At 39.6% G+C, this 23408-nt stretch overlaps 2 protein-coding genes across 3 annotated transcripts; one reads left to right on the top strand and one right to left on the bottom strand.

Moving 5' to 3' along the window:
- Positions 1 to 4140: 4140 nt before the first annotated feature.
- Positions 4141 to 8360, bottom strand: LOC146990006 (synapse-associated protein 1-like). Its single transcript, XM_085767613.1, has 9 exons — positions 8049 to 8360; positions 7614 to 7732; positions 7422 to 7488; positions 6905 to 6978; positions 6676 to 6815; positions 5851 to 6002; positions 5110 to 5159; positions 4849 to 5005; positions 4141 to 4752 (listed from the first exon to the last, which is right to left on the bottom strand). Exons 1-9 carry the CDS (start codon positions 8248 to 8250, stop codon positions 4622 to 4624), a joined length of 1092 nt encoding a protein of 363 aa, XP_085623739.1. The 5' UTR covers positions 8251 to 8360; the 3' UTR covers positions 4141 to 4621.
- A 125-nt stretch (positions 8361 to 8485) lies between these two features.
- phospho2 (phosphatase, orphan 2) lies at positions 8486 to 10763 on the top strand. 2 transcript variants are annotated; one of them, XM_085767624.1, is made up of 4 exons: positions 8486 to 8714; positions 9253 to 9330; positions 9727 to 9821; positions 9948 to 10762. In XM_085767624.1, exons 2-4 carry the CDS (start codon positions 9260 to 9262, stop codon positions 10511 to 10513), a joined length of 732 nt encoding a protein of 243 aa, XP_085623750.1. In that variant the 5' UTR covers positions 8486 to 8714; positions 9253 to 9259; the 3' UTR covers positions 10514 to 10762. The 2 variants fall into 2 exon arrangements, with proteins under 2 accessions (XP_085623750.1, XP_085623759.1); XM_085767633.1 differs by lacking the exon at positions 8486 to 8714 and having other exon boundaries at positions 9230 to 9330; positions 9948 to 10763.
- The last annotated feature ends 12645 nt before the right edge of the window (positions 10764 to 23408 follow it).

Below are 23408 nucleotides of genomic sequence, written 5' to 3'. Positions count from 1 at the left end.
CTGTCGGTGGCTGGGGTTCTTACTTAATAAATGAGCTATTAGGCCTGGTGTTAACAGGACAAGGTGCAGCGGAGCAGAAAATATTATTGGCAGCAAACAATGGCTAGTACTCCTACGTTGGCCCCTGAGCGTGTAATGCTATCTTTTGTCAAAAAGCTCCAAATATGGTCACAGGGATCTGTGGCAGTCTGAACTTGAACAACATTCTGTGCTCTACCATGTGACACGGTCAAGTTGCACGAATGTCTGAGCCTGAGAGGAAATAAAACACTGAACTTTGTGCTTAGTGGTTGATTTAACATCTTTCTGTGTCATTATCTTTATCTTTCTCACCAGCAACAGCTAAAGGGTGACACCCAAATGTGAATGTTTTTAATCCATCCAACACAAATATCACAGTGTTAATGACGGGTTCTGTCAGAAAAAGACAGTTTTCGGCGCAACTGTGCAAATGAGCTGCAAAGTGAGAGGAAACACTACCCAGTAATCAACTTATTGTCAGCAATAATAGAGTGTTTGCTTAAAGTGCGTCTTCAACTCGCCCACTCTGACATCTTAGCCTAAATGTAAATTCTAAAGTCTTCCTACTCAGTTTCACGCTCACTGCGGTTAGGCCACTGGTAGGAGTCCCTTTCTTGTAAAATTTAGCAACAATGGTCTCTGAGTCTTTTGGGTCTAGAGGCTATACATCCACTGTGGTTTGAATGATTTTATAGCTCTGTCATAAAAGAAGAAATAAAAACAAAACAAAAAGTCACAGTTTCATTGGGGATGCCCCATGAAACCGTTTTACAGTGCCTTACATCAGCTCTTCACCACCTGCCACAAATTTGGCCAGTTTTGTCACAACTGTTCACATCAGTGTGATGAGAATGAAGCTTGGTTGAGGTAACATATTTCCTGGCATATATTTATGACCGCTTGTCCTAGGCACATTATGCATCAACCTGTTTTCAGGTGTAGAATTGAGTCACGACCATCGGACCAGATGAAGGACCAATTCCAGGCTTACCTATTAAAAACACTAAAATGTGACACCCCTTGGCTAAGTGCTCTGGAGGTGATCACATGAGAGCCAGTAGAAAATTAGTTCATTATGTTCTGGACAACACACTTGAACATGCAAAAATAATTTACAGCATAACAGCCATAATGTAGGCCAAAGCTCACATAGTTACTATTTTGAGGCCTGGTGGAACATTCTAATACACAAACAAGACTAAAGTTTACAGCCAACACTTCCTGTAAAACTGACTGAAAAGAAACACAAAAAGGGAACTAAAATGTCTCTGTTTTTAGAGAGATCAAACGTATTTAAAATATAGTACAGGGGCAAAATCTTCTGCAAATGGTAGATGAGCTGACAGACAAATGGATTTTCCTTTTGGGATATGAAGTAATTTGTATTAATTCAAGTCTATGAATATTCTCATTCATCCAAGTCCAAGTCTCTCTAATTGAATCGTAGGCAACTGGACTTGTATTTGTCTAGGAAGATGTTTCGCCTCTTATCCAAGGGGTTTCATCAGTTTGTACGCATGGGTCTCACTAGTCCGCACTAGTCTGACTAGTGAGACCGATGCACACTAGTCAGACTAGTGCGGACTAGTGAGACCGATTCGTATGAACTGATGAAGCCCTTTGGATAAGAGGCGAAACATCTTCCTACAAGTCCAGTTGCCTACGATTCAATTTGAGAGAGAGAGAGAGAGAGATTCATTCAAAGCAAAATTGTAAGGGATTAACAACTGGATTTGAAATCATTTCATCCTTACTTGGCTTCCCCAGATATTATATTTTTTCCAAGGTTTGGCACAAGTCACTGGCAGCAATGCCAACTCTAGTGAACAGTAATCGGAGGGTTTTCAGTGGGTTGATTTAATCCAGTTTTTTCACATGTCCTTTTACACAGGATGGTAGCTACTGGATTGAAGTAAAAATATGCTAAAATTCCTTTTTATTCAGCTTTGCTTTAAAACGCAGCCATGATAGGAACACACTTTTCCCTTTTGTATCCTGGTAGGCAATATATCAAACACCTAATGGACCTTTTCTGTAAAATACTAAATATTCAACAAAATATTGGTTATTTGATGAGGATCTGTGCCCAACAGCACAGGGTATTTAATATCAAACGTTAAACACATGGTCTGTGATGTAGCCTACTACTAACGATCTTACAGCATATTTATCTTTCATCTCTATTCATTCAGCCTCTTTGTCTGTCTCGCCCACATAGCCTGCAGATATCCTTGTCTGCGCTTCAGACAGACACACACACACACACACACACACACACACAGGCGCACCTTTATGTATTATTAAAACATTGTTAAACCAGCATTACACACAAGCAATAAACTGCACACATGGGTCCTCATCTGCTGGGGCTTTGTCACCATGGTGACAACAGTGAGACCAGAGACCAGCTGGTGGACACTAGCTGTGATGCTGCGATGGGGGTGATGTGTGTGTGTATATGACAAAGAGAGACAAAAGAGAGGGAGAGCACACTGTGCAGCACTGAGATTTCTATCTGCTCCTTCACCTTACGGCTTTTCACATTACATGCATGGACACACACCAGATACCCAGGGAGCAGAAGGAAAGCACAGCAGAAATTGGCATATTGATCCTCATATTGATTGCTACTTGCAAATGAGTAATTATTCTCCAATTCATTTCAGTATCTTGATCGTGGTTGTTGTCGTGTTGACAGTCATCACAGCGTAGGCTACCATCTGTTTCTGGGTTGGTTTCTGCTCCTGTGAAGTGTATAGGGAACATGCAGAGACAGGTCTGGTTGGCAGAAACACAGCTACATGTTTGTCTCTAGTCATTTAACATGATTATAGACTTTCTACTACCAAAACATCCAGCCCCCTTTCTACGGTATCATTCCTCACTTACTGACTCACTCTCTTGAAAGACTTCGCTCTTACCCACTACTGCAATCAGCCCTCATTCATGCACCAACAGCAGTGCATTTCTTCATGTAAAGCACGGTAAATTCCATGCCCACAGAGTACCACCACCGGGAAGTTGCGACTAGAAAGTAGAAATCAGAATTCCCCAGAAACTGCATTGGAATTGCTTAAAAACAACAACAACAACAAAAAACAAAAAAAAACATGGATCTGAGTGAGACCGTCAGACTGAGCTAGACTGGTTGTTTCCCTTTGTCTTAGTTTTGTGCTAATTTAAACTAGGCTAACCAGCTGCTGCTGACTCCAGCCTTTGATAAACAGATACAAGAGTCACGATTTTGTTAAACTCTCTGTTAGAGCGCAAATAAGCTTATTTGGCAAATATCGAACTATTACCGGTATGTTACATTAAAAAAAAACTGTACTGAAAAACACTGCCTTTTCTTTTCAAGATGATCTGTGTTTGAATCTCAACTAACTGTGTCTATATGTAAAACCATTAACAGTTAGTTCCACCAAGTTATTTGACTGGACGAGAGGTATTGTGAGTGATGATATAGGACTTTTATGTACTGTATATCTCTGCTGTACAGGTGTTCTATCATGAATCAGTGTTACATTACTATAATAGTTGTTTTATTTGGAGTTTCACAATCTTTTCAAAGATGAAAATACATCCTGAAATAATATTTGAAGTGATTGAATTGAAGTGTGTGGTCATCAAAAGAGGGTGAAGGAAAGGAAAGAATCCTGAATACTTCAGTGCTCCCCTGAGGCAACGTGTAGCTAATTTGTAAGTCCTGAAAATGTTTGTGTTGCTTGGCGACAGTTCAGCTGTCTACTCAAAGGAAAAGGAGATGGATCATCATCATCATCAGCCAGTTGTTGGCAGTAATCACCAGTGTCCTATGACAAAACATTTCCATCCTGATAGTGGTCTCTACAAGGAACACCCTGCCCTCCCCCATACACAGAGGGCAGGGGCCTGAATGATCAGTCATGGTCAGAGTGGCTACCTAATATCTACAAACAAACAAACAAAAAAACTTAAAGATGACTTAAAAACTATGGGAAAACATAGACAATCAAACTGCAGTGAAAACAAAGTAAAGAAGTGTGTATGATGAACACATTACGTGGAGTTTGAGCTCAAAATGCTCTACAAAATGCAAGCAGAAGTATAAATGAGAAAAGGAACTTGAAGTTAGGGCTAGTGTTAGAATCTTCTTTATTTACATAAACATAACTTTACATTTTACTTTACCATACTGGAGCTATACTAAGACTCAACTTTACAACCCACCACAAAGTAGCAGTGGAGACAAAGATAAAATTTGATACAGATCTGTGATTTTCAACAAACCCTCTCCGTTATAAAATCCATGATACTTGTACTGTATCGCCCTCTAGTGGGGGAAACAAAGCAGATAAAACTCATTTAGGAAGGGGCAGTGAAGTAATATGTCTTAACATGGCCACTGCTTCCTGCAGAGGTGACACTCTCTTGCTACACCTGGGTCTACACCTTCATCAATTTGCACAAGATAGTAATCACAGCTGGGTGGGGGCATAGGGTGTGGATGTGCAGCCCGTTGTGCATCACTGGTCACTATTTATCATGATTCATCATCATCATCATCATCCATATTGGGTCAGATCACTGCCTGTACAGGAGATAGGCACATGGTAGTCGTCTAGCTGTCATCCGCCTGCAGCATCTTCTCGATCTCTTGATCCCACTGGTCGTCTTTGTTGTCTGACTCTGTCACCACCTCATACTCCTGGAGCTCCTGCTGCAGCTCCTTCTCCCAGTCTGCTGACTCATCTGGATAAAAGGAAAGATAATGACATCCAAATTGGCTGAATGAGCTCTGTACTGAGTAATTCCAAGAATCACCAGAATCAACCTTTTAGGACTAACCATCAGGAGAGGGGGTGCTGTCTTTCTTATCCAGCACCAGCTGCTCCATCTCTTTCCTCAGGTCCTCCTGGTTGATGGCCGTCGAGTCGAAAGCATCGCTCACAAACTCTGACACTCCAGGACTTGTGGACATCTCCTCCTCTTCATCCTGGGGTGGCTGGAAATGATGGGGGCAGGATTAAAAAGGCAACTAAATGGATTAATCTCCATGAGGTTTTAGAATGATGGTGGAAACTATCAAAGCTCTGCACACAGTCTTACCTTCTGTAAGTCGCTGATAGAAACTGGGGGAGTTTTTGGTCTGACAGAGTCTGTAAAGTCAAATAATACAGCAGTACGTACAGTTAGTTTATATGCAAATGATAAGTCTGCTGTTTCAATAACAGCAATGACAAGCTGAGCTAATAAGTCTGTGTAGGTTCTCAGTTATCCAGGTCATTAAATGCTAGAGTTGAAGGTAACTGAACTTCTTTTCAGTTTTTAAGACCTTTCACCTCTGGGAATCTCCAGTATGTAACCTGGTTTTCACCGTGGAGGTGGTGGTTAGCGTCACCTGTGACTCACTGGACTCCCACACTTTTTTTTCAGAACTGAAGAAGCCGTTCAGATGGGAGGTGAAACGTCTTCAAGAACTGAAAAGAAGTCCAGCTGCCTTCACCTTCAGCACTCACTCACTTTCCTCCCATAACTTTTACCACACAATAAACTTCCTAACATCTCCTCCCCTGTGGAGGGTCTCTGATTAAATCATGAGCTCAGCTTCCAGAGCTAAGTAATGCTTTACACATAACTGTCCAATTTACATTTTTAAAGGGTATAAAGAAAATAGACCCATAGTAAGTTGTATAAATGACCTGTCGGTACAAAGAACTACTGGTTTTTGAGCATGTGTCAATAATTAAAGGTGTATCGTCAATTCAAATCATTGATGTGAATTAATCATGTTAGATCAATAACATAGTCATAAAACAGAAACCCATACAGGTGAATCAGCCCTCTCACCTGTTAAGACAACGTCCTCGGGTGAAGCGCCGGCTCCTCTGTCCTCATCGTCCTTCTGTTGCTGCTGGTTTGCCAGCGCCGTGAGCTGAGCCGACTGCTTGATCAGAGACACTCTGTAGAAATAATTCCTCCAGAACATCTCCTCCTTCACGCTGTCAAACACAAACACGCCATCATCCACTCTGAGAGATCGTTTCAATGGTGATTTCAAAAGTAATAAAAGTAGTTGTGTTCCGCTAACACACTCATGTAAAATGTATACTGCACACGCACATACACTACCAGTCAAAATCTTGGATACACCTCCTCATTCGATGTTTTTACTTTAGTTGAATTACTTTCTACATTGTAGATTCAAACTGAAGACATCAAAACTATGAAGCAACAAATATTATGTGACATAGATATGCTGTAAACAAAAAAGTGTTGAACAAAACAGAATATGTTTCAGATTTGATATTTTTTGATGACAGCTTTTTGCACACTTTTGATTCTTTGAGGTTGTCACCTGAACAGTTTTCCAACAATCCTGAAGGAGTTCCCAGAGGTGCTGAACATTTGTTGGTCGTTTTGCCTTTAATCTGTGGTCCAACACTTCCCAAACCATCTCTGTTGAGTTTACATTAGGTGACATTTTGTTTTAATTGACATTTTAGTGTTTACTATATAATTCTATATTTGTTCCTTTATAGTTTTGATGTTTGAAGTATGAATCTACAAGTAATAAAAATAAAGAAAGACCATTGAATGAGAAGGTGTGTACAAACTTTTGACTGGTAGCGTACAAACATACATCAACACACACAATATTGGAACAGTACAGACTGTTTGGGAACCAAGTCGAAGCGCATGCGGTTAAGTAGCTGGTCTTCCTCAAGCATCACTGCAGCCAGAGGATACATCTGCTCCATGTCAAAGTGGAACTGAACACCAGCGGGAGGGTCCCGCAGGAAGTTCCTCTTGTCCTGGAATTAGCAGCCAGAGAGCTCAGTCAGATTTTTTTTTTTTTTACAATATTGCAAACCACTGATAAAAGTCATGTGTCTTTGCTTACAGCTGACAGAGCAAGGATCTGTTGCTGGATCGTCTCCTCTTCATTGTAGCCGACCCAGGGAGGCACTGCTACTTCTACACACACAAACAGTCATGTGTCACTGACCTGTATATGAGGTGCTATTACAGTCTGATAAACTGATTTACCTGTATATTTTTATGAATGACTGCATTTTTTCTCAGGAAATCAGAAGGATTTTATATCACTATTGCCAATCTGAAAACAAATCCTTGACCAGCCAGGGTTAGTGGGCTTGGTACATTTTCAGTCCGGTGTATACCTTGCACATTTGTATAGACTTGTTTATTACATACTACAAGACTAGAATCCTACTGCCAATCTTACTTTACTCTTCCATTGTTTCAATTTTCTCAATGGGAGTTTTTAGGCAAATTCACCAGTGTTTTTCACAATAAACCATGATATGCAAACTATTAGACTTCACTGAGATTGAATTTGTCTTGTGAAGCAGCATTCTTTAACAGGACAAAAACTCCTCTTCGTCTTCTGATTTTACCTGATTTCTTCGCTTTCTTCTCTAGCACAAACTTCTCTTGCTCCTTTTGGAAGTCTCCAAGAAAGGTCTGCAAGTACACACACAGACACACTATGCTGAGCACAAAGCACCTATGACAATGATCCATCACACAGAGCTGCCTTTCATAATGCTGCAGAACTCGTCAAACAACCACCCAACACAGTTATGTACCTTGTCTATAATGCCGTCAATTTTCCCCTCTTCCACAGTCTTCTTGATGGTCTGAGCTGTCTCTACCATTGACTCGGAAATCTTCTTGGTGGCAGTGGAGGCAAAACTGAAGATGTAGTCTTCAGATGGAGGAGGAAGAGGATGATTAATACATATTCTGATATATGTGTTGTAAACTAGTTTACAACACATAAATGTATCAGAAGACTGCAGGGAGAGTTAAGGGCAACATTCAACAAAGCTGAAGATAAATAGGATAGAGGGATATTTCAGCAAGAGTTACAATCTACTGGTTTAACAGACTAATCACAGACAGAGATACTGGCATTGATCCTGGAGTCACTGAGAAGCCAAATCTTCGATCTTGATATTAAATACAGCTATTTTACGAAGACAGCAATGATAATATGATGGAATTTTTTTTTTTTTTCTCACCACCCAGTCCTTTGCTAGCCTCCAAGTCCTCCTGGTCCGTCTCTGGTTGTGCATCCTGGTCAGCTGGTTGCTGTTTGTTTACCTCGTTTTGTGCTTCCACCACCTTCTCTTCCTGCTGCACGCTCAGCTCCTCTTTGTCATCTGACGTCTTCGTGTAGGTCGGGTTCTCCAACCCCAACCACGTCCCCAAACCTTTGAACATGTCTGTGGAAATAATAAGAAAAACTGTCGGCTTAAAAGATGAAGACAAAACAACAACCTAGGCCAGTGAGCGACTCTCGACTTTATGCAACCAGGAACTAAACCGACACGCTGTCTTCCTCCCTGGTTGTGTCTGTGTAGGTCAAGTTGCGCTCTACCGCCGCCCGGTGGTCACGAGGTGGGACCGTCGCGCTCTGAGTCAAAAGTTACTGCAGTTTGTAGATTTTTCACTCGTAGGGACTTTTCTCGTGTTGTGTACTTTTGCCGCATGTTACAACAAAATCTACAAACTCCAAGTACTGAATGTACTATTATATCGTGTTGGCTTAATTATTCAGGTGGGACGACAATGTCACTTTACCAGCAGGTGGCGGTAACGAGCCCGGACAGGTTGCACCACCGCGGAACAACAACAAGACGAGGAGGAGGAAGACAAGGCGCCGGATTCATGACAGGCAGGCTCAGGTCAGTTTCGCCGGTTCCCATAGTAGGCTACTTTGTAAAAATGTGACTTTTTACCTGTGGTTTAATGCAGTAATCACGTTAATATGTGTTGTCTCCTATAAACCTATTTTGAATATGATTTAAATCGAGGAACTGGTCTGTTTGTGTGGCCGGTTAGTCGTTAGGAGACTCGAGGTTACACCAGACTCCGTATAAAATATGCCACTTAAAACTATAAGCTTACATTTTTAACTTTATTCGGATGAAGAAATAACTCTCTATATATTATAAGATCAAATGGTGTGTCGGGATCCAATCGGCATATTAGGAAAAACGATTTGTTGAAACCGAAATGTTGGTGCAGTTAAGATGACCCTTATTAAAGTTTATTGAAAGTAAAGGGACACAGTTTGTCTAACGAAGTCATGCCAAAGGTCACGGCTGGACTGAACAATACGTGACACAACGTCACGTCAAAAAAACAAAAGCGAAAGTGCGTTTGTCTTTCTCAACCAGGCCCTCTTGTTCATTGTGTTTGAGACTGTTGTATCTATTTTAGGTGAAAAATGAAGACTCTGATGGTGTTTGATTTTGACCACACTGTGGTCGATGACAACAGTGATACCTGGGTTGTAAGGTAAGGGATATATTATGTTGACTGATTCAATCAAATCCCAAATAACAAGACGTATTTCAGCCCATGAATAGGATGTGAAGCAAAATGTATGCATTGCATAACATGCATAACTATTTGCTAACTGTCCCACATTGACAGAACAAAAAGATGATAGGCTACCTGATTTTCCTCTATTTCAAACACAAGCATTATCACCATTTCCCTCAGACAATTTCAGTCTGCACACAATGCATTGTAAATTGCCTGTAGCTACATATTAACTATTGTTTATTATTGGCATAATAACATATTTATATTTTGTATAGGGGTTATCTTAATATTTTTTATGATATTAAGATATGTGCAATGTGGAACTCTTACATAACAATTTCAGTTTTTCTGATTGTATGTTTCCAGATGTCTTCCAGATCAGACACTCCCTGACTCTGTGAAGTGTTCCTACAAAAAAGGCCACTGGACTGAGTACATGGCCAGAGTGATGAACTATATAGGTGAGAATTAACTTTCGGCCAAGCCCTATTTTACTCATGCAGAGCTGCAAATACTATTGACAAGAACATTTTACATTCTACGGCCATTCTTCAGTTGTTTGACCTTTTTTTTGGTCTGTCCCTCAGGGGACCAGGAGATCAGCCCTGACAGGGTCAAAAGTGTGATGGAGACCATCCCCTTCACAGCTGGAATGACAGATCTGCTGACATACATATCACAGAATAAAAACACCATTGACTGCATCGTCATCTCTGACGCCAACACCATATTCATAGAATGGATTCTTCAAGCCGCTGGGCTCCACGCTGCCGTCGACAGGGTTTACACCAACCCTGCTAAGATCAATGATCTTGGGTACATGGAGGTACAATGCTACCACTCTCATGAGTGTGATAGATGCCCTGTCAACCTCTGTAAGAAAAAAGTCCTGGAGCTTTACCTGTCAGAGCAGTCTGATGTAGGTGTGGAGTATGGGCGGATATTTTATGTGGGAGATGGTGGGAATGATCTGTGCCCTACATTCTGTCTGAGGGGGCATGATGTTGTGATGCCCAGAAAGGGGTACACCCTAGAGAAACTGCTGGCCAAACTGGAGGGATGTAGGGACAACACCTCTTTGAGAGCCAGAGTTTTTGCCTGGAGCAGCGGCACTGACATTCTCCAGGAACTCAAAACAAGTACGCAGTCATAGGAAGAGCCCATGCAGTATTATTAAGGGACTTCTTGATTGCTTTTTTTTTTTTTTAGCAAATATTTAATTTGCACTAGAGGGGACATCTTCTGTTCCCTTCCAATGGTTGTCACATTATCAGGTATTTATGGTTTTAAAAGTACAATTATAATCAATCATTTAGGGAATGCAGACATTCCAGCTCAGTTAAAGAAGAAATATCGTACAGAGCCAATATTTACATGTGCAGTGTTTGTCAGACACTGGATCCTGATTCAGGAGTTTTATTTAACTTTGTTTTCAAAATCCTAGTTTTTTTTATCAAGGGCCTGATACGAGACCCAGGGAAGAAAGCAAAAGACAGCCAAGCTAACAGGAGCTGTTGAAGAGAAATTCAAGGACAACTTTACACAAAAAAAATAGGGTTTAGAAAGGCCCTGTTTTAGAGAAAGGACACATTCTATTACAAACACAGCCTTATTACACAGTTTTTAAATATTAGCAGGGCTGTTGTATAGGGGAGAAAGGTGATGATAATTCTCGGGGCCCAGCGCCCAGTAGGGCCCACAAAAAAACCCAGTAGTCTAATCTTTGTATGACTGAATTACTCTGCTTAGACCATACTCATAGTAATGCTGCATTAGCATCAAAAGTAGGCTAAGTAAAAAATAATACATACGTAGTCTAAGAAAAACAGTGGAAAAGTCAGGGGCACACTTTAGTATTCTTTCAGGGGGCCCAGAATTCCTCGGAACAGCCCTGAATATTAGTCATCACATTAAATATGTGTGAAGGCTTTGGAACATTTCTGCTAACTTTGTACACTAAAACATGATAAAACACCAATACACGTATTGACCTCATTGATATTTAGTGTAAACAGACCTTTTCTTTAAGAGTAGACATTTTGGAGTGTCAAAGTAGAAATATAGGTTAAGGACTGATACAGTAATTCCACTGTCCCAGTGAGCCAGTATGAACAATACCAGGGCAAGAACTGAAGCAGCTAAATGGAATTCAGCCATTATTCATTATTGGTACCTCCTGTTGTGACATGACGTAATGTATAGGAATCTATAGGAAATGGAAGTGAATAACTAAAAAAAATAAATAGATAGTGTTATTTCCACTGTCGTGACAGTTTCTACTAAATGCAAACTATCATGACAGTTAAATTGTTGATAAAAGTTCAGCGTTGTTGAATGTTACTCAATCTCACAGCTTGAACTGTAACCACATGTACGTACGTAGATAGAAAAAGAAGCCTTTATTTTTAAGATTATTAAGTGTGACAACACTGAGATGATTATATATATTACTGTAACAGTTGGAGTTTGGATTTATTTTGCCCATTTTACTTTATTTGTTCAATGTTTATAATACACGCTTCTCTGTGGCTGTAAACATCTCTGCCCTGAGGGATTTTAACAGTTTCACATCTCAGGTCTGTTGTCTGAAGTCACACGGGTTTGGATTATCCTGATCATGTAAAGTCTAGGTTGATTTTATTGAGTTGCATGAACATAAACAGTTTCATTTGATAAATGAAATTAATATCCATTGTTTTTACATCCGTCCATCTCTGCTTCACATGTTTAAGAACAATTCAGACAATGGCACAAGGCAACATGTTCAAATGTATTTTGTTGTTCTTACTCTTGTAATTCTAATGATGCAATTAAAACCAGAAACCTCTTGGACCCATACTTTTCCTTTATGTTCTAATGGAAAGTTCAGGGGATGACCAGAGTCAGTGGGTGTTATTCTCTAGTGATAATATGCCTGTTATTGAGGAATAACTGTTTTTTGTTGTTGTTGCTATTGTTGTAACTTCTGCTCTTGCCATCCAAACTTCAACCAGTGGGTTATTTAGGAAGCGACTAATCCATTCTGTTCAAATACATAGTTTGAAAATGCAAAGATATTTCTTCCCAAGACTGACAGAAAAACAAACAAATAAACCCCCAAACACTAGACTGGAACAAATGGATAAGGATTTTCAAGAGGGATTTCTTCCAACAGCTCTTGCCTAAGATCTAACCTGGCATTATGGACCAAGACCCAGCAGGCTTTGTTTACTCTCTGAGTTTTCCCTTTGGTGGGAAGAAGCTTAAGTTGAGGCTTGCTGTATTAAAGGAAGATGCTTAGTTGCATAAGTAACAGACAGGCACAACTGTGAGGCTGTCAAACTGGGATATACATCTTAGGAAGTTTGGACTCAGAAAGTTTAGTGTTGGGGCTGATGCAGAAACTACTGATGAGATCTTTTGCACACATCACGTTATGAAATGTTGCATCAATATCATTGTAGTCACTTTAATCACAATATAAAGATTGAAACATTTTTTATTGCTCTTGGATATACTTACTGTTTATTGGGGAAGTATCAATGCATCTACCTGGAGATGACATGCTAAGTTATAATTAAGGTATGAGGAACATTTTTCCAAATAAGTATAAAGAACCAAAAAACAACAATTTCACTTCTCAAGAGTTAGACAGTAAGATTAAAGTGGATCTTACAGTATAAATTGACTTTTGGGTGGAATTAATTATTATTATTTCAAAATGTTCAACTTTTAGTGGTTGAATAAATCTTGCTAAATCTGTTATTTCAAGATGTTTATATCACATGCAAAAGCCTCTGCAGTTGATTTTCACTCTGTATTGCTTACCTTTATTTCTTACCATCAAGTGTACTGATCAGTAGAAGATGAAAAAACAAAACAAAACTTATGGCCATTATCTGTTGATGTGTCATTCAATATTAATTTGTTCAGGAAACATCCTGTTTTCCTTCAGAACTAACTTGACCACATACTTTAAGTTCATCAACAAGAAGGACCACGTAGGCTGTTACAAAAGTAGATCTCATAAAACAAAAGAGAATACTTGATTTTGATAAACAGTATTGTGAGGGTGTCATTGAATTTACCTACAGTAATAGCTTTCTAATGTGTTTGCCATTTGTGTAACGGCAAGAACCATACGAGGGAAACTATAGGAGAAATTCAACACCATAAGTTATATTATATTATATCACCATCGCACCATTTATTATGCATTAAGTGTTGATAAATATTTAAAGGAGAAAACTTTGATAAATCCCCACGAGCAACATAACATCCCTTGTATCTGATATATTACACGAAAAATATACTGCTACACCACAACAGATGTACTCATTAGAGCTAGAGGGGTGATTCTTTTATTGTTAACCCATAAGACAAGGAAAAAACAGATGTTACTAATGGGTGAGCTTAAAGCTAAAGAAAATACCTTTGTTGATTCTCAACCTCCTCCCTCAGTGTGAGAAATAACTGAGAAACTTAGAAATAACTAATCTTTTTATGCAGGTAGTCACATATGTGACAACAAGCTCCTAAACTATTTGAGACATTAAGCTCTATACACCAGAACAGCCAAGTGACACATTTCACTTATAATGGAAAAATCCTTCTCTCAGTTTAGTCTGCCTACTATAATAGAGCATCAATCTGACCTTAACACCCCTATTTCCAAAGATGAGGTATTGAATGCTAAAAGAACGTTGCAGAATGGTAAAGCCTTTAGACCTGTCAAGTTTGGCAGTGAATGGTATAAAAATTGTTCAGCTTACTCACAGACCCACTACTTGACATGTTTAAACATTTTTTTTATTTATTTATTTATTTATGTATTTTTTTTTACAAAATAGACTATACTCAGAATCTAACGGAAGCAAATATTTAGTTTATTCTGAAAAATGGGAAATGCCAAGAGTTCTTAATGTGGAGTCGAAGATGCTTTTGAATATTGTATCCACTTGACCGGTTGCCTGGAATTAGATGAAAAGATCAAATACGTTCCGTGAGGGTGAAATGAAATGTCAGATTCTTCTCGTTGTCATTCAGGCTTTGCAGATGGTTCAGTCAGAGATGCCAAAAAGCCTTTGACTGACTACAATTGGCCCATTTATTTATTTTTTCCTCTTTAAACAGACTTCATAGTTGTGAAAATTCAATTATAGGTAGGTACTTTTGACTAACAGGCTTAGATCAGGCAGTTTCCCAGAGAATATAATATAGTTTCTCAGTGTACATATTATTTTAACCTTTCCAAATTATTCCCATTTGATTCTCTGATATGCCTAATTGACTGACCTAGTTACATTTTATGGAACATAGACCAAAGCTTAAGATGATTTACTAAATATAAGAACATCTCAGTTGTGATGTATGAGGTACATTTAAGACTAACACTCTCTCCGGCCGGGTGTTGAAGCTTCCCTTTCAACTCCTCAGTTTCCTCTCAGAGACTTTAAAAAAGTATTAGAATGAGTTGTAACAATCATTTCAAACAATGAAATGTTTTCACTACAGTGAGCAATCCTGATTTCCAGCCTGGGTTAAATGCGTGACAGTGGGGGGATAGCAGAATTAATGTAAGGACTTAATTTCTGATAAAACAGCAATAACAATTTAACTAATGATTGAAAAATAGGGGTATCCACAGGCCAGACTTATTTCATTCGTAGATAAGAATTATATATTGCACAGTATAACATTAATTGACAACCCCCAGAGGTCTCCTTCCACATTATTATTCCAAACAGCTGGAAAAGTGTCTGTTAGGCTATTCTCTGAGGCTCATTTACAGGAGCTAACATGGGAAAGGGAGCTATCTGTTGCAATTGATGTTGAGAGGTGGGAAGACACCTGGAGACATTATAAATAATTTTCAGGCTCCAATTGCGCCAAAGAATCACAGTTTAGGATTTCAATAGAGAATGAGCATGTCCCAGATGTAAGCTCACTTTGTTCTGGAGCTCCTAAACAAATGTGTAACATAAAAAACAAACAAAAAAACAATAAAAGGTTGTATTATATTCTCACTTATTCTGAAAAAGTATCAACTATTAAATGCTGCCAAATAGTGTTGTGCCTTACATATACATTTCACCAAACATACACTCCAACATAAAGGTTATTTTTTCCAACCCTCTGTAATCACCTAGAGAGTGTCTCCTGAGTAGTGCCCCTATAGAGCAGCTGGCATATTGGAATTGGTTACAATAACAAACAAGTCAACTATAGGGGTATATTAAGTCATAGCTTGTTTACGATTAGACATAAAACCTTAATTTAAGCTTAACAAAAGGATTTGTCATTATTTTTGTTCTATTTGTCAAATCAATATATCTTGGCCTTCCTGTGGCCTTCTTCTATTTTTTAAAGTGACTTGTGAAACCCCATTTTCTGTCTCTCTCTCTCGACTGTGCTATCAATTAAAGGCATTAAAAGCCCAAAAAATATACTTACAAAAAAAGAATCCAAATTTACATCAACCATTGCTACATGGCTGTTTGGGGTCTTTATGATAATGTAACATTGCCCTGCAATGTTCCTCTTGCCAGTTTCTGCCTTGACACAAGGTGGCACTCTGAACACAGCTCATACTTCAGGGAAATGTAAAGGACCAACAACATTAGCAGGTAGGTATAAGAAAAAAGGAAAGGATGGTGCAATCATGAATGGATTATGTTAATTAAAGAAAGTAGAGCACTTGTACTCAATGCTCCACTACCATCTGCTTGATACCTAACATTGTGCATCTGCATCAGTCTAATCAAGCATCTGCCCTATTGTGTAAGTAGTATCACATATTGAAGACATTCTTGTATGTAGATTTGTGTGGATGACTGATTTAAAAGAACTTAAATATATGAATAAGACATTATTTAATAATGAGAGCATAGGGGTATTTGTGTACATGCTGTGGCTCGTTGGATCGTATACACCTTGTTGGCATTCATCATCCAGTGGAGGACATATTGCAAATTTAACAGTCGGGTGATTTAAAAGGCAGTCATTCAAGTGGACAGCTTTGGCTCATGTCAGATGTTACCCATATTAATAAACATCTGCTGAGCTGTGCTAGCCTTTAGAGAGAGAATGGCCTCTGACCTCCCAGTAGGAGAAAGGGGCAGGGGAAAATAGTTATCAAGAGATTAACATCAATAAATCACAAGTGTTTTAATGGTTTTGTGTCCTGCATGGCCATTTGGTAATGTTGTTGCCTACAATTATCATAGGGGAGAATATGGATGATCCAGGTAAAGAGGATGATTATGTAGTAAGAGGCTATTTGTTAGTTTTTCTACTGCTACACAGCCAGCGTCAGTATTAAGGTCTTTGTGAGTTAAATTCAAACTCATCACCAGGAGCTCTCTCAGAGGTAAACACCGATGTGAACACATGTCTCTATCACTTCTTTTCTTCTACCAACGAACCCAATCTGCTTTCTTACAGGGAGTATCATAACATCTTGACCTGAACACACACACTCTGGTCAAGATCCTCTCAAAAGAAAGGTGACCATACAGCACAGGTGATACACTGTAAATAGTGATAACTGTATTATACAGTTTTCCAGTCATGCTATATTTGTTTCGTTCATTTGATTCATTTCATTTTTTTGACATATTTTTTTGATATAAGCTAGCCTACATTAATTTCACTGTTCAGTTAATAACTTCTCTTCTCCATTTCTCCACTCCTCTCTCCATGGACTACTTTTCAGCTTCAGACCATAAGAGGCCATAAGGCAGCTATACACCTCAAGACTCTTCACAACACTGCTAAATGTCGAGCATTTGCTGAAGGCTGCAGTCCGGTGCAGTGAAGAGGACCTGTAAAGCTGCAGGATGTACACAACTGCCTCGGCATGCTGGCATTCTCCCAGCTCCATGTATGCCATACCCTGGACAGAGAGGCCCACAGGCTGCCAGCAGGCAAGTCAAAGACCAGCTCTCTTTTTGCAAAGTCAAGATTTTGAGCCTCACAACCAAAACAAAGTGAAGGCAAAGCAACTTTTTTGCTTTTTCTGCCATTCGATATGTTTCACTGTGTTGAGATCAGTCATTTAAGATGAGGCTCTTGCAAGAAATTGCAAATATTAGCTGAGCACATACAAATATATTGGCTCTTAATTAGATCCTCTTTTCAAGGATATAATAAATCACAGTAGGCCCTTTATTACAGTATTACAGTCTCAACAGCAGGGCCAGTATTCAGCCAGTATTGTTTTCACCTCATCAACCTGAGTGTGTGTGTGTGTGTGTGTGTGTGTGTGGATACAGTCACAAAATATTATTGGTGTGTAGTTGACATTAAGTTAAGGCCACATTCAGGGTAGTTGTGGTCTGATTCATGTCTACTGAATTGTTATGTAATACTTGAGTAATAACTATTGAAGTCATAGGTCAGAATATCAACATGTTGCAGAGTGTCACGTTTGGTTGCATGATTTGGCAGTTTGACTGACAGATGGGCAATCCAACCAAGTTACTGAGACTGATTTGATTGGTAGACCAAATTTTGGCCCCTGCTCCTTACACAGATGACTAAAAATTGTCACTCATATGTCAAATCACTTATGTTATTATCGATTACTGTCTAATACTTACCAGATATACTCAGATTTTTATAATTTTGCCAAAAATGTGCCGTCTGGGATGGTACCTTTAAGGAATGGATGGCAAGGAACTCTCTTCAGTTGAATGCTGCAAAAACTGAAGTGCTAGTGTTGCCCCTGACAACATTTCCTCTAAAGTGGACAGCTATTTATTTCTTCAAATGTCTGCCCCAGTTTGAAAACCTGGGGGTTATTTTTGATCAGGCCATGCTTCTTGATGAGCACGTAAAAAATATAACCCATTGCTGTTTTTTCCACCCCAAAAACAATTCCAAACTCAGACACATATCCCATTCCGAGTTAGAAATGATCACCCATGCTTTTGTCTCCTCACGTCTCGACTACATAAAACTTCTATAGACCGAGTCCGACTCCGATTAGTCCAGAACGCTGCTGCTCGCCTTTTTGTTGGTCGATAGTTTTAAAAGACAGTTGAAAACGTATCTCAGGTCTGCATTCCAGTAATATACTATTCGTTACTTACTGTAATTTATTCAGTGTAGTTTTGCTGTATTTCTGTGTACTTTTGCTGTAATGTTTTCTGTGTATTTTTGCTTTGTGGAGGAGATGGCATTCATCAATGTAGGAACAAAGCTGCGAACAATTCTGCAGCTTAAGAATGCGTTGATGAATCTGATGTAGAGTTTTCTAAGAATCTACAAAGATTGCATGGAATATCCAATGGCTCTCTAAGAAACAGCATAAAGGTTACAGATGTCATGTGAATGAGAAATCTGGTTCCTGTAATCAAGGTAGGGAATTAGAGAAACCTGAGAAAAATGACTGATTCTCCCAATAAGCTTTTTGCAAGAGCAGATGTGCATGACAAAAGACAGGTAAAGTAACGGCTGTCTGATTACCAGATTAATATTTTGGTATTTTGAGTAAAATATGGACATGTGACAAAAAAACCACTTCTCTCACTGTTAAACTAATAAAAGCCATTCCTTTAAAGCAAGTTTTAGGAGAAAATCGAATTACTGACCTGCTGTGTGAATGGATTTACATCAACCAGGTTGCATGTGAACGCATTCTACCAATTGCTAAAGTATACAAAATTACCATGATTATTGCATGTACAGCTTATTGCAGTGCCTTTCAACTTAAAATAGCAACACCACAATACTCCTTCACACCATCAGACTGACATTAACCTTGTGTGAAAGATGCAGCAAAGCCAACTCCATCCACACAGCAGGGGTACATCAATACAGAAGCCTCTGGCTAAAGAAAACAAAAAACAAAACAGGAGCACACAGGGGCACGTTCCAAAAAGTTGAACCTTGCTAAACTTTTGTAAGAATGCAATAAAAATCTTGTCCCTACCAATATTTTTCTGAACTTATTTGCACCATGTTTGGAGTGAAAGCACATAGGATATTGGCCAAAAAGTTAGTATTTCCTGCACAGCTCAGCATACTGTACATAACCTCCCACTTTGGCCAGGCTAATATGTTTTGCACACCAGGAGCTTTTTTTCCCCACTACCCAGAGCCTCAGTTATAGTTTGTAATCCAACCAACCAACTAGCAGACATGTCACCATTTGCTAGTTAACCATATTAGATGGTAATCCTAGCTTGTTACATCTGTTGGCCAAAGGTTGCTAGCAGCAAAAAAAACTTTAAATAGGGGCCTATATCAGAGAAGGAGAGAAGGGTTAGGTGGGGATAGGGTTAGAGAAGTAGAGTCGGCTTTTAAGGAAGCAGATACATCTTCAGGGTTTCAAGCGAGGTCCTCATTATGAATTATAGTTTTTGATTATAAGGAGGCAAGAACATTAAATTTCACCTGAGGATGTTCAGCAAATATGACCTTTGAAGGTCATCAGAACAAGTTGTTTAATAAGTTTAATAAGATCCTACTCACTCTGTAAAAATTTGCCCTCATAAAACCAATCATCATTCATCATCAATTCATCAGTCTTATGGGGGGTTAGTTGTGTCCCTACCAATGTTGAGACCAGATTTACACCCTTGTGTGGCTGTGCATATTCTTGGGAGATTATTTATATTTCCAGTTTCCTTGGCAGTGATAAAAGTGGATTAACTCATTGCCAATCTGATAACTTTCCAGAGTTGTAAAATCCTCCCTCATCATATTATAAACAGATTTGTAGAGCTTTGGAATCTGATAAGCCTTCAAAACTTGGATCGTTTTACATTGGCTCAACAGTAACTGAAACAACATGGCCTCTGCACTGCAAAACTGTATTCAGCAATGAATAGCCACTTACAGGTGTATTCAGAATTTAACATATACATTATTAAATATAAGAATAAAGATATAAAAACTTCAAGTTTCAAAAAAGTACTAACACAAAATATTACCACTTTCAGTTAAGCTGATATTAAATACCATGTAAATAAAACAACTGACTATGTAAAGAGATTACAGGCCTGCATTTAGGATCTGAATCCTCTGAAGTAACTAAAAACAAGCTGTCGGATAAAATGAAGCAAAAAATATGACATCATTGGACTGATCCCTGAACACAGATGTCATCTAGTGGAAGGGGCAGAGCCAGGACTTTTTCCCCCTCAGGAGGCTCAGGTGCTTTGACATCTGTAGTAAAATGCTGCACATGTTTTATCTGTCAGTAGTGGCCTGTAGGTGTGTGCTGCCTGCTGGGAAAGCAGCATGTCTCACCTGAACACAAGGAGACTAGACAAACTGGTCAAAAAAGCTGGGACTGTGTTTGACAGCCTGAACTCAATGAGGAATGCTGTTAAGAGACACGCAGAGCCGAAGATGCAGGACACAGCAATGACAGCACCAACCGCCCCCTCCACAATATGCTGGCAGGTCAGAGAAGCAGCTCTGTGCACTGCAGGACTGAGAGGTTTAGGAGGTCCTTTCTCGCCACTGCCATCACCTCAGCCCCAGGGACATAGTGCCGCTCAGTGGACATGTTATAACCTGCTGTCCTATACATGCAATCCCACCACCTGCAATCAGCAACAGACAAAACTAACACATGGCTCCTTTTCATAGCTCTTGCTTGGCTGCTGCCTGAGTAGACAGGTAGTGGTATCAGTATCCTGTCATCTTAAGAGGGCAAGTAAACACATTTTTCCAGAATGCCAATGTATTCCTATACAAATGGATGTAATATTGTCTGTTTTCACAGGTGTTAGAAGCACTGACTGTGATAAGAAACAATATCTGTGTATCTCCTTCTCCTCCTCTCTCCTTCCCTGTCCCATCTTTTTCCTCTCAAACCAGACAAGGCAGACAGCAGCCGACTCTGAGCCTGGTTCCGCTGGAGGTCTCTTCCTGTGAAAAGTGAGTTTGTGGGAACTATTGAATTTCTCTAATAGTGGTAGTAAGATCTTGACCTTTTCCTGTAAGGTTCCTTGATGAACCAACACTGTACAAATTGATTTGAATTATCAAGTATGGCTTTGAACATTTTTAACTACAAGATCCAGTGTTATAAGGTCAACAAGTGGAATCTCCTAACCACTATCCAGGTAGTCTTGATATCAAATCAGATCAGAAAAACAGCGTACCTCTCAGAGATGAAATGTTACCGCTTCATTAACACTTCACTGCAACTGCTCTTGATTGTAGTACTTGCAAAAAGGGTTAAATTAGCTGGGGCCTTTCTGGATGGAATTTGTATGGGTTCTCTCTGGCTATTTGAGCTTCCTACTACAGTCCAAAGATGTGCTCACAAGGTTGATAGGCAGCTCTATATTGCCTGTAGGTGTGAATGTGTGTGTGTGTGTGTGTCATTTGTCTAAGTATGCTAGCCCTGCAATAGAGTGGCGACCTCTCCAGGGTGTACCCCTAACTCTAACCCTCACCCTATGTCAGCTGGGATTAGCTCCAGCCGCCGCCCCCCCCTCCCATGCCCATAAACAGATAAACAGAATAGACAATGGATAGATGAATAAAAATGCTTGGATTGAAACCTAGTTATTGTCATGTCATTGCTCCCTGCAGAGTATGGGATGTGTCTGGTGTTCCTGAACATCAGCCTGCCCCTGGTAGGGGGCCAGACCACCCTTGCTGAATGCTCTGACCCACACACAGAGGAATGGGTCTCGCTTGCCAGCATGACAGAGAGGATAGAGTACAGGGCGGTGGCCATGCTGGGTTGTGTATATGTCACCGGAGGCTATTTCAGCTCTAAAGGGACCTATCTGAGGAGTATAGACATAAACCCATGCAGATATATGGGGCATAGTTGGAGGTTGGCCTAATGCAGTACATTTGGATGAGTGTATCAGTATCCATAACAACAAATAGCGTGTAACCACAGAGGGAAGTAAAGTGATATCACCTCACAACAGCTTGGGATTGTCGTAGTGTCGTAGTACTGTAGGCAACAAGGTTTCAACCACCAGCCTGGCAGTGGTGTACTGGATTAGTGTTTGTGTGCATGCAGTTCACAGTCTCCTGAATTGTCTTCTCAAACTAGCAGGAGGAAAAACTGGAAAACAAAAGGAATATTTAATGCCTATGTACATTTTCTTATCTCTGGAGTTTGTTGACTATTTTGTGAAATATGCTTATTATCTTATTTTGAGAGAGTTCAAATGTAACAAAATCTGCCATCCAGCACCTCTAAAGCTGACTAATTAATACAGGAAGTTGCTGCTCCACCAGCCTCACCGTCTCCTGGCTGTAGCTTCATATTTAATGAGCAGTTATGGGAACAGTATTGATCTTGTTTAACACTTGGCAAGAAAGTGTATTTCCCCAAATGCTGACTGTTCCTTTAAGACTTGTCATAGCAGGAAATGAGCAGGTGTATAAGTAATGATGTCTCAGTGCCAGCCAGTGCTCTGTGTGCCAGCTTACCTAATATGGGAAACTGGAACTGGCCAACCGAAATGAGATGCAGCCATCGTCAATTTTATTAATTACACCTGACCTTCCCTGATACGCACATGACAAAATTTTGCAGCAGACAATTGGGTTGTCATCACAATGTTACTAATAACACTAGCAATTGCTCTGTGTGTGCTCCGTGGTGTGACATGTCAAAATATCCTCTCTATAAAAGGTCTGTATACAGTACAGGCCAAAAGTTTGGACACACTCAATGCATTTCCTTTATTTTCATGACTATTTACATTGTAGATTCTCACTGAAATTCCACTAATGAACCCTGACAAGGCATACCTGTGAAGTGAAAACCATTTTCAGGTCAGGTTCACCTCTTGAAGCTCATCAAGAGAATGCCAAGAGTGTGCAAAGCAGTAATCAGAGCAAAGGGTGGCTACTTTGAAGAAACTAGAATTGGTGGGGGCAGAGATAGAGGAGGAGGAGGAAGAAGGAGAGGAAGAAGAAAAGAAGAAAGAGAAGACAAAGAAGAAAAGACGTGTTTTCAGTTATTTCACACTTTTTTGTTAATTCCACATGTGTTCATTCATAGTTTTGGTGCCTTCACTGAGAATAAAGGAAACACATTGAATGAGAAGGTGTGTCCAAACTTTTGGCCTGTACTGTAC

This window comes from Trachurus japonicus, chromosome 3 (assembly GCF_045865225.1).
Source record: "Trachurus japonicus isolate A0001 chromosome 3, Traja_1.0".
NCBI classification, from domain to species: Eukaryota; Metazoa; Chordata; class Actinopteri; order Carangiformes; family Carangidae; genus Trachurus; species Trachurus japonicus.
The sequence above is the reverse complement of the archived record's forward strand: the minus strand, read 5'-3'. Positions and strand labels throughout refer to the sequence as shown.